Source organism: Achroia grisella, unplaced genomic scaffold (genome assembly GCF_030625045.1).
Source record: "Achroia grisella isolate CSIRO2021 unplaced genomic scaffold, CSIRO_AGI_Agris_v1 utg770, whole genome shotgun sequence".
NCBI lineage: Eukaryota > Metazoa > Arthropoda > Insecta > Lepidoptera > Pyralidae > Achroia > Achroia grisella.
Genome location: NW_026713016.1, coordinates 2,830,842 through 2,845,416, shown reverse-complemented (window position 1 = coordinate 2,845,416; position 14,575 = coordinate 2,830,842). Strand labels below are relative to the sequence as shown.

Sequence of the window (14,575 nt, the reverse complement as noted above, 5' to 3'; positions counted from 1 at the left end):
ATTGAATGTTTTAGGTATTGAAGCTTCTGGTCTATGAATGTACTATTGTGCTCAATTTGTTATCAATGTTAGGGAACATGTCTGGATTGTGGTTGTACATATGTCTATTTTTTCATAATCTGCATGTTATCATTCATAGCACTCCTATATACTAAATGTAGAACAGACACAAAATTATTTTAAAAATTAATCACTATTAATAAGTACAGAATCAAAAGTTGGCTGTGCCGAAAGTATATACTGTATTATAATTTTAATTCTTAAAAGATATTAGATATTGGGATTGTTATAGATAGAAATTTCGACATAAATAGACTTGAACACCTCCAACTGGGTCACTGAGGTAGGAACAACAACCACTATATTCTGCCTTCACAATATAAATAGGCCAGATGTGACAGTGCCCTAGAATAATGTAATCCAGGAGAGTACATAATATGTTGTTTATAACTATTAAAATACCAATATATATATTGATATATATATAGTAGCATTAGATTTTTTTTGTACCAATCGTAACCCCTTTTGAGAGCTGAATAAATACAACAAACTATATAATGTTTTATTCATATATTATTAAGGTACTTAATTAACTTACTAACACTTTCAATAATATTATTGTTTTCATGAAGTTCTATGACCAAAACTATAATTGGTTTGTTTCTGCAGAACTCGTTGTAAGGGATGTGCAAGCAGCTTTGCAGCACAATCATGGATCTTAGTGGCATTCCTTGATACTTCATAAACATATGAATATCCATTGTCTAGGTTTTGCAAACAATCATATATCTCTGCGCATTTGTAAAGTGAACATTCTTCTTCATGTGTTAATAATATATCAATATAAAAATACAACTGTTTCTTTAAAAAGATAAAGTATGAGTCATCTTGAGGTATCACTGGTATGCAATTAGAACGTCCATATAAAATAATCATTCGCAATACAAATGGAGGTGGTATTATACAATCATCCTGTTTGTATTCTGGAATATCATCAACTTTTTGTTTTAATATTTGGAAAATCTTTTTGAAATCAAAATTTTCTGTAGTACTTTCCTCTGCATTAATATAATCAATCATATTTATAATATCCTTCACATTATTAGTGAAGTTTTGTATCCAACATGGTTCTGTATCTTTCATAATCAATAAAGCAAACTCAGTTTTATGGTTGATAGCATGTTTTGAATGTATGAAAAAGTCGAGTATTCGTTTCATCATATTAATTGGTGTGAATGTAGTCCCATCTGCTAATCTATACAGAGAAGTATTGTCATCATAACAAGTATCCAAACAAATAATAATCCGTTCTGGTATGTTAATATTTGGTACATTCGGCTTCTCAAAATTGGCTAAAACTTGTCGCTGTAGATCAGTGAAATCATCAGTACTTTTGGAGGGTAAAGACCTGTAAAATAAAGTGTTAATGTTTGATTTAAGGATTGGAAAGTTAGGATAAATTAAAAGAACAACAATAAACATACCCCAAGTCAGATTGGATAGCTGATTGCGAAGTATTCGAGACCTCTGGCAGGTCCATTTTAAGTATTTTTATATATATTTATACAGTAGTAATCGCACTCAAAAAATAAAAAACATAATTATCTAACAAAAAAATATTATTATTCAATATTTTCAGCGGTTGACAAACTGGAGAGCACAGATCAGAAAGATAGATATAATATAATATATAGACTAACGGTGACAAATAATTCGCCTATCAATTTTATACAGTGTGAGACTGACAGATTTCATTCAGTTGTGACATTGAACATCAATGTCAATATTACTGAATTGTCAAATATACCGCACTGATTGAAAATCCGCATTGACATTTTTTTTGTTATAAAAAAGGAATTAAATGAAATTTATATTATAATCAATTTCTACATGATATTTCTAACCAAAAAATACAGTTCCAACGAAGTGGTCGAAATAAATAAATGCAACGGTAATTAGATTTTTAGAAAAGCGATTTTTTATCGAAGCAATGGATTATAACTACGAACAGAGTAGTGAAGTAGAAGCCTTGGATTCCATATATTATGGGGACATGCAGAGTAAGTTTATAACATATTTTATTTATGACACTACAGACGTTAAAATTTTTTGATATTATCTTGTTAACATAATGTTATTTCAGTTTTAGAAATAGAGCCAATTCACAAATTTAGTATACCTATCAAGTCTGAAACCTTTGATGAAGGAGAAGGCCTGTCTTGTCAGCTTGTGTTTACATATACACCGAAGTATCCCGATGAGCTACCTATTATAGAAATAGACAATGACGAAAATTTAGATAGTGTGGTTGATAAAAACGAGCTTCTAGCGCATTTAACTGAACAGGTGAGTAATATTTTTTTTTTATTACTGAAATGGCAAACAAGCCTGCCGCTCACCTGATGGTATGTGTGGCGATATAACCGTAGCCTATATGCATGAACAGAACCATAGACAATTCCGTTTTACATAATATGCTAATAATTAAAGTATTGTTACTTATACTAATATTGTTATAAATTCCAGGGCAAAGAGAATCTAGGTATGGTGATGGTATTCACACTGGTATCAGCTGGTCAAGAGTGGCTCAATGTTAAATGGGATAGCATTAAAAAGGATAGAGAAGAAAAGGTGCTTGCAAAATTAAAGGCTGATGAAGAAGCAGAACTGGTGAGTTGGATATAAGTAAAATTATATTAATTTTTTTATTTATGTAACTAGTATAGCAAACTGCCACCTAGTAGTAAGTGGTAAACATGTATATATACAGTACCATGGTTATGATGGCCAAGGTAGCCCTTATGCATTGCATTCAGTGGAGCTAATGTGTCATTACACTGTACCCTTTAATGTCACTGCTATTTTTCAACTGAAACATATCAACAAATCAAGCTGCTAGGTGGCTGAAATTAGTGAAGAAAATAGAGTAAGTAAAAAGTGTACATATATTTTGTAAACAATTCCCAATGTAAAATTTCTGATTTGTTTCACATTACAGAAAAGGTTTGAAGGCACTAGAGTCACAGTAGAATCCTTCTTAGCGTGGCGAAAGCAATTTGAGATTGACATGGGTATTCCAGCTAAAAGGGAGAAGGAAGCTAAAGATAAGAATAAATTAACAGGCAAAGAATTATTCTTGAGAGACACAACACTCAATGAATCAGATTTGCAATTCCTTGATGATGGTAATTATAATTATTTTAGAATAGTCTAGGGTTTTATCACATTGCCTAGAGTAATCAAACCTGATACCAATGGAAGTATTCTCAGTCTTTAGATTTGATTTCTCACACTATGCAACCATTTGTTACTTACATACTTATTGAAACTAACTATAAAAATATTGTGGATTATATTACTCATTACTCTCCTGTGATGAAATATATGTTAATAAAACAAGTGAATGCAAGAACAGATGCGGGACTGGCCATCTAATAATTACCATTTCAACTATGCTCAGTACAATATAGATTTTCAAATAATCTGTTTACTACAACAATAATGATTAATAATATCTCTAACTATTCAATTTGACATAACAGTCCTGAGGATATTTATGTATATAAATTCATTCTCAAGTACTCATTGGCTTCACACCATGTAACAGGAATATGGGAAAGGTACTATTAATAATGTGGACTAATGTCATGGCTAGTAATGTATGGTATATTACTCGCATCATTGCGTTTAGTCAAATTTACCTACTCGTAAATGTGGTTCCCCCTGGAAAGGAGATAAATTTCACCACACTGGGCTAACTGACCCGACCTCATGATCATCTTATCATCCTCCATTGGTGGTCCGCCATAGAATTCCGTTAGCGCGCAGGCAGTGCACCATTCCATTATCATTCATTGAAAAAAATATAGCTGCATAAATTTATTAATACTTTAAATTTATTTTTTATCATTTTCAACAGTGAATCATTCAATTCCGTCAATTAGTGGACCAAAAATAAAAAAATAAAATTATATAAATTCAAAATGTACTATGCTCGAAACCCTGGTTTTATAAATTTCAGGTGATGCAGTTAAGGTTGACGAATCTCTATTCCAAGACCTGGATGACTTAGAAATATCTGATGAAGATGATGAAGATTATGTGCCAGGCCAAAGTGGCAGTGATAGTGATTAGCAAACGGCATTACGCTCCCATTGAGAGTGAAGTGATATCATGTAAGGACATTGGTGGCTTAATAGTGGACTATTTAAGTATTATAAGTTATTGTTTTCAATAAAAGACATGTTTGTCTGGAGAATATTATTTTTATTTACACTTTGTCATTACAGTAGGTATATACATTTGACAAGTGATAAATACTATAAATGAAAAAGCAATAGTAATTATTATAATAGTTATTGGTACAGATATTGTTGGAAAGATATACTATTTGGATAATTAATATAAATAAGAAATTTGTAATTATTAAGACTTCAAACATCTTACTTGTTTTACAAATATGTATAACTTATTATAATACTTGTAAAAAAAGTATAACTACAATAAAATTGAATCAATCGATAATAAAACGAATTTCAATAAAATTTTATAATGATTACATGAATATTTTACTCAAAGTTAGTGATAATGTTTATGATTTAAGAACAACTTTCTCTATGCCAACATTACAGTTTAAAGTTTCAACACTTTCAACCAATGATTGTGATTAGGGTCTAGATTATGTAAGGATCTTATAGACAATACTCAATTGCGAGAAACATTTGCAATTTAACTCGCATCTGTAACTCAACCATATGAGTTGCAGATACCTTTTTGAATCTGTAGGAATGCACATATCCATCAATTTTTATCTGTTACAATTGAGAATTGTAAGCAACTTCATTACATAATTAGGGCCTAGGTGCAAACACGTACATACAATAGATTATGTAAACGAGATTTTGTGATGTTAAAAAAATATTTTCAAAAAGCACAACCTTGGTACTGGTCAGTTGAATATTATAATTGAGTTTTTGTCTTGTTACAGAAACATTACAATTAATTCTATATAAATAATGATACATCCAACCAAAGTATGTTTTATAACTGGTTTGAAAAAGATGCATATAATTATTTATGTCTCTTGTTTAATCGGTTGCATTATCTTTTGAACTTCGTTTGTTACATTTTATAGATGTTTTTAGTTTGAAATTAATATGGTTATGTAAAAGTAAATGTTTCCATCAATTTCTGCATCAACGGCATCTACAACATTCAATCAACAAAACAGGAAACTATGACACTGAGCAAACAAAACAAACTCACCTTACAATTTTTACCACGTCACTTAAGATAACTCAAACATTATAACCAATATATTATCACAAAATATATTTACAATGTGCAGTCTTAAATCAATGATTGATAAATAATAATCTAGTAATATATTTAATAATAATAATTAACCACAGATATGTATGTTTCAATAAAACAAAATTATTAATGTGCAATGGCAAACAAATGTAAATCAGCCTTTTTATTGATTGATGCAGGCCTTGCCTGACAAAGAATAGTTTTTAAGTGTCTACATATGACTCTAAAATCGGAATCGATATCAGAAATTGGTGAGAAGCGTTCTACATCGTCAGGTATAATAATGATTACGCCTAGCCTATACATGAGATCAAGTAAGCGATCTAGGACACTCCCTACATTCATAAGACATTGCCAGCAATTTTAGAGTCATGTGTTTTAAGAACGAACGCTATCGAAATCTCGCAACTTCTGCGTTATGTGACTATTTTCAATATTTATGAATGAGCACAAATGATTTGGTGGTGATAATTACAACGTTACGGGACTGTTAGTAACTGGAATAGTGACTGTTGCTATCAACGTATCACGTCAAATGAGACTCCACGCGGTCCTCCCTACAAATCCCATTGTGCCTAATCGCTGACACCAATAAACTGACTTCACGGTCATCCTGTCAGCCACTGGTGGTTTGCCAGCGTACGTCGTTAAACCGGCAAAAGCACTATTATCAACTATTAAAAAACTACAACGTTAATCATGCAATGTTGCCATTATTAACAAAAAAATAGTTTTTTATAAGTAATATATTCACTTCTTCATTGATACATTAAAAGCGATTAGCTATATAGAGGTGATGTTATGCCTAACAGGTTCTATTTTCATAAATACTGAAAATGTATCGTTTTTGATAATGCATAATTTACGTGATTCCAACAGTGAAGATATTAAGGTGCTTACATATCTGCATAACCTGGATATAAAGATAAAGTGAACATTCAGAATACAACAAGCGAATGTTTATTTTATACCTTCTAAAAATTAAGTTAATCCTGGTATAATTAAAGATAATTAACGATTATATTATTCATGTCAACTTTATCCACTTTTCAGTTGCATATGTACAAAACAAATATTATTTCTATCTTTTAACATTTATCAAGCATATCTGTAAGCACCTTAAGTATTTACAATAAGTCACTTTAATAATTTTGAATAAAATTTAATAAAATGTCCTATGCAACAGGCATGATAATAGTACATACAACATTATGATTTTAAACAGTAATAAAGTAAGCAAGGGACTGTTATGATATAAAAAACGTTTACACATAGTAATTTGAATTTCTATAGAAAAATTTGTAGAGAAAAATAAAAATCATTCCAATACAGTAAGAGTATGCGTAAACATAGGCCGACATTTAGCAAATTAATTCATACAGGGACAACATATATTTTCTTAATAATCAAAATAAAACATTTTATATTCATATGTAATAGAGAAAACAACAAACATGGTGTATATGAATAATTCAGTGCATAACATTTATAAACAGATCAACTAATAATTATTTAATTGATGAAACTAAACAGATACAACAAGTCACTCTAGTGGCCTTTACATAATGTTACAATTTCACTTCACTTCAACACTGATTAACAAATACTGAGTGTTTTAAACAACGTCAAATATAGGCCAATAGACGGATACTATATTTGGGTACAAACGGAAAATCTAATATTAAGCCTTAGGAGTAGGAGGATATTGCCAGTAATGGACACCAGTGGCCGCATTGCTAACAATGAAAGAAATGTACTATGTCAGCTCAATATCCACGCGGTTCCCCTGGAAACCGTCGATAACTCTTAGTAAATTCACTACGATGAGCTAACTGATCTGACTATACGCATCCAATCCTCCAATGGTGCTCCGCCAGCATATGTCGTTAGCGCAGGCGGGTGCACTATTCTATAATCACCCAATAAAACAAAAATAAGCCATACATGTAGATACCTATTTGCCTGCAATATCTGTAGCTATATAGATGGATCGGTAATGTACTAAATATTGTTTTATTATTCTTCAATTGGTTGGTTGTATCTATGGTGATTTTAGTCAAAATATAATCAATGAAACCAATTTAACACAGACATGACAAATATTTACTATTCAATTCAGAATTTAAATTTGATTTTGTACCTAATGTATTGTTTTGCATAAATTAGTCTATGGGCATTATAAGACACGTTTCTTTATCTGTGCTGATGGTCCCAATGTCTTCGAAAATATATTTCGTACTATCGGCATTGAGACAATGAATTTGATACTTTACATAGTTACCTATCTAATTGTAAGCTTGTGTAAAAAATATTTTATGGATGGGTTTGCTCGCTGATCAATACGATTATGATTTACAACCTACTGACCTGCACGGAGCGTCAAGAAGCATTTGCCAAAAGTGGACATCTTTCTATTGCATTCTAAACGAATATATACCCGGAATCTATCCACATCTATAGGTTGCTACAGGAATCTAACTTAATTGTCTACAATCTAGCTTCGTGCCAGCCAGTTGGTCAAAACCCAATCACTATAACGGTACTTGTCAAGCTTATATATTACAGTGTAGGCATGTGTTACAGGAATTTACTATTGCCAGCAAGCAGTCTGAAAATATCAAAACCGACTATAATGAACCGTAACTATTTAAAGAATTAGACCTAGATCGAGGCGGTACCTCGGATATAATCAAAAGTCGATATTCAAATAGAAAAATGATATTTTCCGACTGGCTCGCATCGCCTACAAGAACCGCACGCTATTGTCGACTATGAGCTAGAAGGATGGTGCTCATTTGAGTCTCTGCGTCACATTAGCTAGAGCGACGGCGAAGGCCTGCAACGCCGAGAATGGATACTGGAAGTCAAGAGTGTAAGCGTTCCCATCGATACGCCCGAACTGCATCACCTAAAAATATAATTATATTAAATTAAATCAAAGCGTTTACTCATGTAGAACTATTTAGCCGGTTATGAACGTAAATTTTTTTGTAATATAATTTTTTCCCTACCGTCCAGTTCAGTATACAGATTCAATTGAGAAGAACTAGCAAAAAACTCAACTTAAACGAATGTACTATTTTAAAAAAAAGATATTTTATATACATTATTTACTTCTGCAGGTACATTCATATGTAGTTAAGGTTCTGGAATTCATCGAAAGGCCGACAAAAATTGAAATCTGACTGATAAAAAAAATATTATGTGACAATTTATATTTCTGACTGACTCCACGGATGATAACACAGAGAAGCTACTACAGCCGCTGCTGCCATCATGAATTAATATGTCGTGCGAAATGTGTCATTTCAAGTTTTACGTTCACAACAATGTCGGAAGTTAATAATGTTTCCAACTTGTTTTTTTTTACATAAAAAGATTAGTAATATAAATATTTTCAGAAATAAAATGTAGTACGATTATAGGTAAATTGACTTGCTGCTTATAGGACCTTGATATTTACCTGTTTACCATGATATTCTATTTGGAAGTTCTTGGCGGATTCCTGCGTGACCCGACCACCGAAATCAAGTTGGTACACTTGGCTGTTCTCGTTCCACATGGGCGCTTTGTTGTGCATGACGAGTTGCCGCCGCGAGTGCGGGCTGCTGCGGCCGTCGCCGGCGCCCGCGCCCGCCGCCGCCCCCGTCACCGTCACCCCTGTTGTCCCCGCGCGTTTTAACTGCAACCATACTCCCAGCTTGAGGATCTTATACTCTATTCATTTAGAAGAATTTATAGGGCAAAAATACACTGGTACGTGGCAGTCAATTATAAGAGTTTAACCGTACATGTACGCTTAATTTGGATAAATGTTCGCTGTTAATTCAAAATATTTATACCAAAGTGTAGTACGACATAAGCGAAATATAAAACGAACTAACTATGAGTTATTTACACATATCATTTTTTTTAAATATTTCTGCCTATAGGTCTATTCTGGCATTTATTTTTGTATTATTATTTTAAATGTAATCTTAAATGTCCTAACTTAACTCACGTACCTAATACTAAACATCACTGTATACAATTCAAAAATATAAATAGGTGCAAAATGAAGGAATGCAATGTAACTGTAGTAAATTACAGGGTAGAATGTCTACATAGTTCCGCACCTTAATTGCATTTACATATTAAAATAATTATTATATCATACCTTATTTCTAAGTTGAGCCTTCTGGAAACTCTCCAGGTCTCTATAATTTTTGCTATTAACTTCGTTGTATCCACTGCCATTCGAGTATTCGTCGTCGGAGCTTTCCGATGGTTTCTTGTTCCTTCTACGATTTAATAGTGGCGAGTTGAGCAGTTGGCTGAAACGAATTGTAATAGAGCTCATATTTTGTTGCATATTTATTGGTTTGGTGTTTTCTACGTATCTATATTATGTTTGTGTTTACAAAAATGAAATGTATTGAAGTATTTTAACAGTTTTCTATTACCCATAATACCAGCTCTGCTTAGCTTGGACTAGATGGCGCTGTGTGAATTATAGTAAAAAAAACCTTTAACAATGCGTGGAGTGTCTTCTTTGTCGATTCCTCAAGGCTGTGAGTCGTGAACACCAGGAATGCTTCTTCCAACCAAAATTCTCCAAATGGTGGAATATAGAGGTAAGATTACAGAAAACACCTAGACCGATACAAACAATTATATTCATGAATACGAATGTATATGTCGTGCGAGGAATCAAACCTACGACCATTGGATGTAAGGCGGTGTGCTAAACCGCTAAACCAACAAGGCCGTCATATTAGATGCACTATAATTAGTAAACTTTATATAGTATAAAACGAAGTTTTATACTATATAAAGTTTACGCTTGCTCTGTCTGATCGCTTAGAATGCGTATTTTAAACTACGCAACGCATTTTAATGCAGTTTTTAGCAACAGACAAAGGATTGAAGATGAAAACTTATATATATGATACATATACACCCGTGTAAAGCCGGGGCGAGTATCTAGATAAGTATCAATAAAGGGAAACTGAGTTTACCGTATAGGGGAGGCGGAGGAGTATCTGGTGCGGCGTGGCGTGGCGGGTGTCGGTACAGGAGCAGCACTGCGTGCGGGACGAGGCGACGCCGGCGCAGAGCTGCTCTCCCGCGCGTCTGCCGCGCCCCGCGCACCCCGCGCCTCCGCCGCCCTCGCCCCGCGCCGCGACGACCGCGACGCCAGCAGCCGCAGCGCCAGCTGCTCCAGCGAACCTGTGCAGCGACAACATCCGTCTTACGCAATCTGTGAGACGCGTGAGTACCTATACCTATTTCATGCCTACATTGTCATTAGAGTCTACGATATACTTGGCGGATATATCCATTAAAATCGTTCGTTAGTGAGATCGTACATACACCCCTCTCTACCTCTATAGATATGAAACTAAAGGGACGAGTAGAGGGACCTAGGTGATCTATATCTATAGACCCACAAAATCACCACGGACGATTTATATGAACTATAGTATTTATGTGTTTACTTCATGCAAGGTTTTATTATATGTATTTATTCGAAGCGCTTAGGCGTGTTTGGAATTGCAGGGGTTTATCAAAAATTTGAGTGACGTGGCAAGTCCTAGGCGACACTAATATTTATGTCCAGTGCCTCGTGAATAGTAACAGCATTCGAATTAAATATAGATGTGGTCAACTAAATAAACTTTAATATACTTAATAAATACCGAACTCCATATCAAGAATAATTTTGAAAAAAAATAATAGAAAATCCATAATATAATGAGAACTCATGCTTTCTATGATGTTTTGGATCTTAAATTGAACAATGGTATATATATATTTCCTATTTAGTTGACAATACCTATATTTTATGTACTAAACCAATAGATCTGCTAAAAATAGGATAAGTGCAAATCGTGTATTGTACCTGCATACGTCGTGGAAGTCATCGCTTGCGGGTCATGCGGGTAGCGTGCGAATTCTATCTACCAACTCTCGAGCTGACTCTACAGCACATACCTTCACTCGGCGAAGTCATAGAATCGCATCGAGCAAAGATCGAAGTCGGGTACTGCGTCGTCGGCGAAGTACGCCAGAACGAGTCGCAGGCGAGAGCGAAGCATCTACTCATAGTACTAACTATAATACTTGCTGTAGTCGGAGTCGGTGTCGGCGGCGCGACGCGAGGCAGGCTCGGGCGCAGGGCCGGCGCGCGGCCCGCACGCTCCGCCCGGCTCGCGGCGCCCGCCCTCCTCGGTACTCACGCCGCCGTTGTCCTCGCCCCCTGTGCTCGTACAACGGCTGCTCGAATTCACCGACGTTGCCTCCCTCTGGCTAGTCGACTCGGCTTTCAGATGTTTGGTGCTCTTCTCCGCGGCAGCCGACATTTCGGTGGAGTCGAGACTTTTTGACTTCCCGCACTTCTTTAGGCTCGGGGTTCTCGTATTCTCGACCTGTTTTATATCTGTCGTTCGATGGTGTCGTCTAGGCCGGCGTTGCCGCTTGTTATTGACTAGAATGAGACGGCGAGGCGGCTCGCCTCTCAATGCGGTCAGGCTGACCTGAGCGTGCAGAACTTGAGGATCGACTAAATCTAAATACCCAACGCTACAACTTCGCGTCATAGTATCGTACACTGGCAGGTTGGCACAAACTGGACTGATTGGCACCACCGTGGTCGTTCTTTGCACTCTCACTTCTTTACTTCTTTCGGTTATGTTAGTAATTGTCGTATCTACAGGGGTCTCCTCATCTATAAACTTTAGATCCTCTCCCTTTTGAAGATTCTTTAATGTTTCTGTTCTTCTGGTCATCGCGTCCGGATGCACTTCGTGTTCGTAGTTTTTAGTACATAGTGACTTTAATATTCTAGTGTTCATATCGTAAGATACGGATTCACCTCTGCTACATATGTTTTTCCGTAACTTCGATAGACAATTGTCCGTGACATGGGAATCGCATTTCTTTATGGTGACTTGTCTACTCGGTTCTAAACTTAAATTTAAACTAAACGACTGCTGCTCTATGTTGGAGAGATTCCCTTTAAGAGACACGTTGTCTCCTCGGACACCGTAGTCGGCCCTGCCTCCACAAAAGTCGCCACGGCCACCGCACGTAACCGTTTGCGGGGAAGGCCTTTCAAAGATTATGTCAGTTGGAGCCACTGCGTTCTTCGGCGACTGCAAAGTGGGAACAGAGCTCTCGCACCTAAGCGGGGAAATGGCGTGTCGGTTGGGCACGCTGGCGTTGTTCATCCTACGATCAGCCGCCTGCGTTGTGTGCCGCACGGGCGTCGAGTAAACGTTCTCGGGAACGTTATTCATTGTGTCGCTAGTATCAATGTAAGGGAACTCGTCATAAGACTCAGCCCTCGCTAAGGAGGGACTGTTTGTATTGTTATTGTTAGATGAGTACGTGTCATTTTGATTTATAATGTTATTAGAATTATTTATTCTCTCATTGAGTGTTACCTTTCTTCGAATATTATTATTGGTGTGTGACGGAGAACTATTAGAGTCATTAGAATGGAATACTTCCTCTTCATCTTCAGAAAATATGTTTGGATTAAAATTGGGATCGGGTCCGACTGGATAATCATCACGAAGCTCAGTGATCATGAGAGTCATCTGTCGCGGCTGGAGGTGAAGTAATGATGTTTTGTACGTAACTTGGCCCAAATTAGCTGGCACATTTTTAGCGAGGCCATGCATTTTAAATTTAGTGCCCCAAATATTTGAGGTAACTTCTACTAAGCGCACATCCTGTAAAACAATTGTTATTATGAAGGATTAATTTGTAACGATAATAAACATAGAACAAAGTAAGCAAAATATAATAATACATATACTATAATGAAAGCCATTGATGAAAGGTGAGAAAGAACGAATAAGAAAACATGTTTAATCGATACACGTAACAGTAAGCAATAATAATAACACAAAATAAATATAAACACAGTTGGAGCTAATGGTTATTATCGAAAAGGTCACGTATGCCGTGACGAAGTGTCATGATCCTAGTATTCTGTGGATACCTTCATATTATATAAACACAATATCTGTAATAAATTCTCTGCTAATAAATATCAGTGTGAATATTTAAAGCTGGAGTTTGGAGAATTATTTTTCGTATAATTATGTGGAATTGTTTTTACGAATCGTAAAAGGTGCATACCTCTGGCAATGAGTCAATATAAGCCAGTTCGTCGGGCGTGTCATCCTTTTCGCTCGAATTTCGTACCTTTCTCCTCTCTCGGGCACGTCTACGTCGCTGCAACCTCGGTGATCCAGAACAACCTGGAATGAATAAACAAGATTATGTCGATGTTCGAAGTAATTATGAGCGCAATGTACACGATAAGTACACAAATAAAGCCTAAAACACCTGGACTCAAGTCTTGTCTATGTATAAATTAGCTATTCGTCGGCTATGTTAGGTATCTATTAAATTAAAAAGAGCGATCATACGCGATATGAATAGTGGGATGAACGGCCCGACCCGCCCGTACCAAATTATGGTAGATAAACAATAATAGCCAGATTTTAATTTAATAAAAAGAATCCTTTATACTTTCAAACCAACTTAACCAATACAACAATACAGTCGAAATACGCACGAATACACATGTATGTAGTTTGAGAAACTAGTAAATCTTAGGATGATAATGGAACGGTGCACCCGCCGGTGCTAATGGATTACGGTGAATCGATTTGACCTGGTATATTACCAGTAATCGTACCATTATTCCTCAACACTAACACTACTTTTCCCTTAAGGTGTCATTGTCTTTTTCGGACTACCTACTCTAATGTTTTTGGCCGCAGCTGGCCTTTACAGCTTCACCATAGTCAAGAAAGGATTTACGAAGCGGTTGAAGGCCTACTCCCGCCTGATGGATACGAATTTAGTCTGAGGACACCGCTAGGGGTTCGAACCTCGGCTCAGGTCGTTGTAATTTCAATCCCCGTTTGAATCGGATGGGAGGGGATTGTCGAACCTGCTGGTAGTGTTTAACTCACCCTCCTCCCTGTCGGTATCGGAAGACGAGGAGTGCGCGGGTGGCGGGCGCGGGGCTCGGCGAGCGGCACGTGGTGAGGCGGCGACGCCCGCGCTGCTACTGCTGCTGCTGGCGGCGCCACTGCTGCTACTGCCGCTGCTGCTCTCGCGGACCACCAGCTTGCTTACTCCCTCTATGTTACATAAAGTAGGCATCATTGTGTAAGTTTAAGAGAATATATGTATCTGAAGCTCCTCTATAGATCATTTGACAATAATAATAAACATCTCGTAATCATATATAGCGTATTTC

At 36.1% G+C, this 14,575-nt stretch overlaps 3 protein-coding genes across 3 annotated transcripts in view; 1 reads left to right on the top strand and 2 right to left on the bottom strand.

Moving 5' to 3' along the window:
• Positions 1-548: 548 nt before the first annotated feature.
• On the bottom strand, positions 549-1,658 carry LOC131850471 (BRISC and BRCA1-A complex member 1-like). Its single transcript, XM_059200693.1, has 2 exons — positions 1,485-1,658; positions 549-1,408 (listed from the first exon to the last, which is right to left on the bottom strand). Exons 1-2 carry the CDS (start codon positions 1,538-1,540, stop codon positions 625-627), a joined length of 840 nt encoding a protein of 279 aa, XP_059056676.1. The 5' UTR covers positions 1,541-1,658; the 3' UTR covers positions 549-624.
• A 154-nt stretch (positions 1,659-1,812) lies between these two features.
• On the top strand, positions 1,813-5,684 carry LOC131850455 (RWD domain-containing protein 1). The gene is made up of 5 exons (XM_059200676.1): positions 1,813-2,060; positions 2,144-2,346; positions 2,527-2,670; positions 2,999-3,185; positions 4,022-5,684. The coding sequence occupies exons 1-5, from the start codon at positions 1,991-1,993 to the stop codon at positions 4,132-4,134; spliced, it is 717 nt and encodes a 238-aa protein (XP_059056659.1). The 5' UTR covers positions 1,813-1,990; the 3' UTR covers positions 4,135-5,684.
• An 11-nt stretch (positions 5,685-5,695) lies between these two features.
• The window catches only part of LOC131850456 (tubby-related protein 4), a 44,203-nt gene continuing 35,323 nt past the window's right edge, over positions 5,696-14,575 (bottom strand). Inside the window, exons 9-15 of the mRNA XM_059200677.1 lie at positions 14,286-14,456; positions 13,441-13,562; positions 11,408-13,028; positions 10,311-10,521; positions 9,470-9,626; positions 8,777-8,995; positions 5,696-8,221 (exon numbers count right to left, since the gene is read on the bottom strand). Of these exons, the coding sequence (XP_059056660.1) occupies positions 8,105-8,221; positions 8,777-8,995; positions 9,470-9,626; positions 10,311-10,521; positions 11,408-13,028; positions 13,441-13,562; positions 14,286-14,456 (2,618 nt within the window). The 3' untranslated portion in view covers positions 5,696-8,104. The remainder of the gene's footprint in view (positions 8,222-8,776; positions 8,996-9,469; positions 9,627-10,310; positions 10,522-11,407; positions 13,029-13,440; positions 13,563-14,285; positions 14,457-14,575) is intronic.

What these genes read in the sequence shown, in the direction of transcription:
- LOC131850455 (XM_059200676.1), top strand. Translation starts at nt 1,991, where the DNA reads ATGGATTATAACTACGAACAGAGTAGTGAAGTAGAAGCCTTGGATTCC. An exon ending in TAGCGCATTTAACTGAACAG is followed by an intron (nt 2,347 to 2,526) that starts GTGAGTAATATT and finishes TATAAATTCCAG; the next exon opens with GGCAAAGAGAATCTAGGTAT. An exon ending in TTTGCAATTCCTTGATGATG is followed by an intron (nt 3,186 to 4,021) that starts GTAATTATAATT and finishes TATAAATTTCAG; the next exon opens with GTGATGCAGTTAAGGTTGAC.
- LOC131850471 (XM_059200693.1), bottom strand. Translation starts at nt 1,540, where the DNA reads ATGGACCTGCCAGAGGTCTCGAATACTTCGCAATCAGCTATCCAATCT. An exon ending in GCTATCCAATCTGACTTGGG is followed by an intron (nt 1,409 to 1,484) that starts GTATGTTTATTG and finishes TTTATTTTACAG; the next exon opens with GTCTTTACCCTCCAAAAGTA.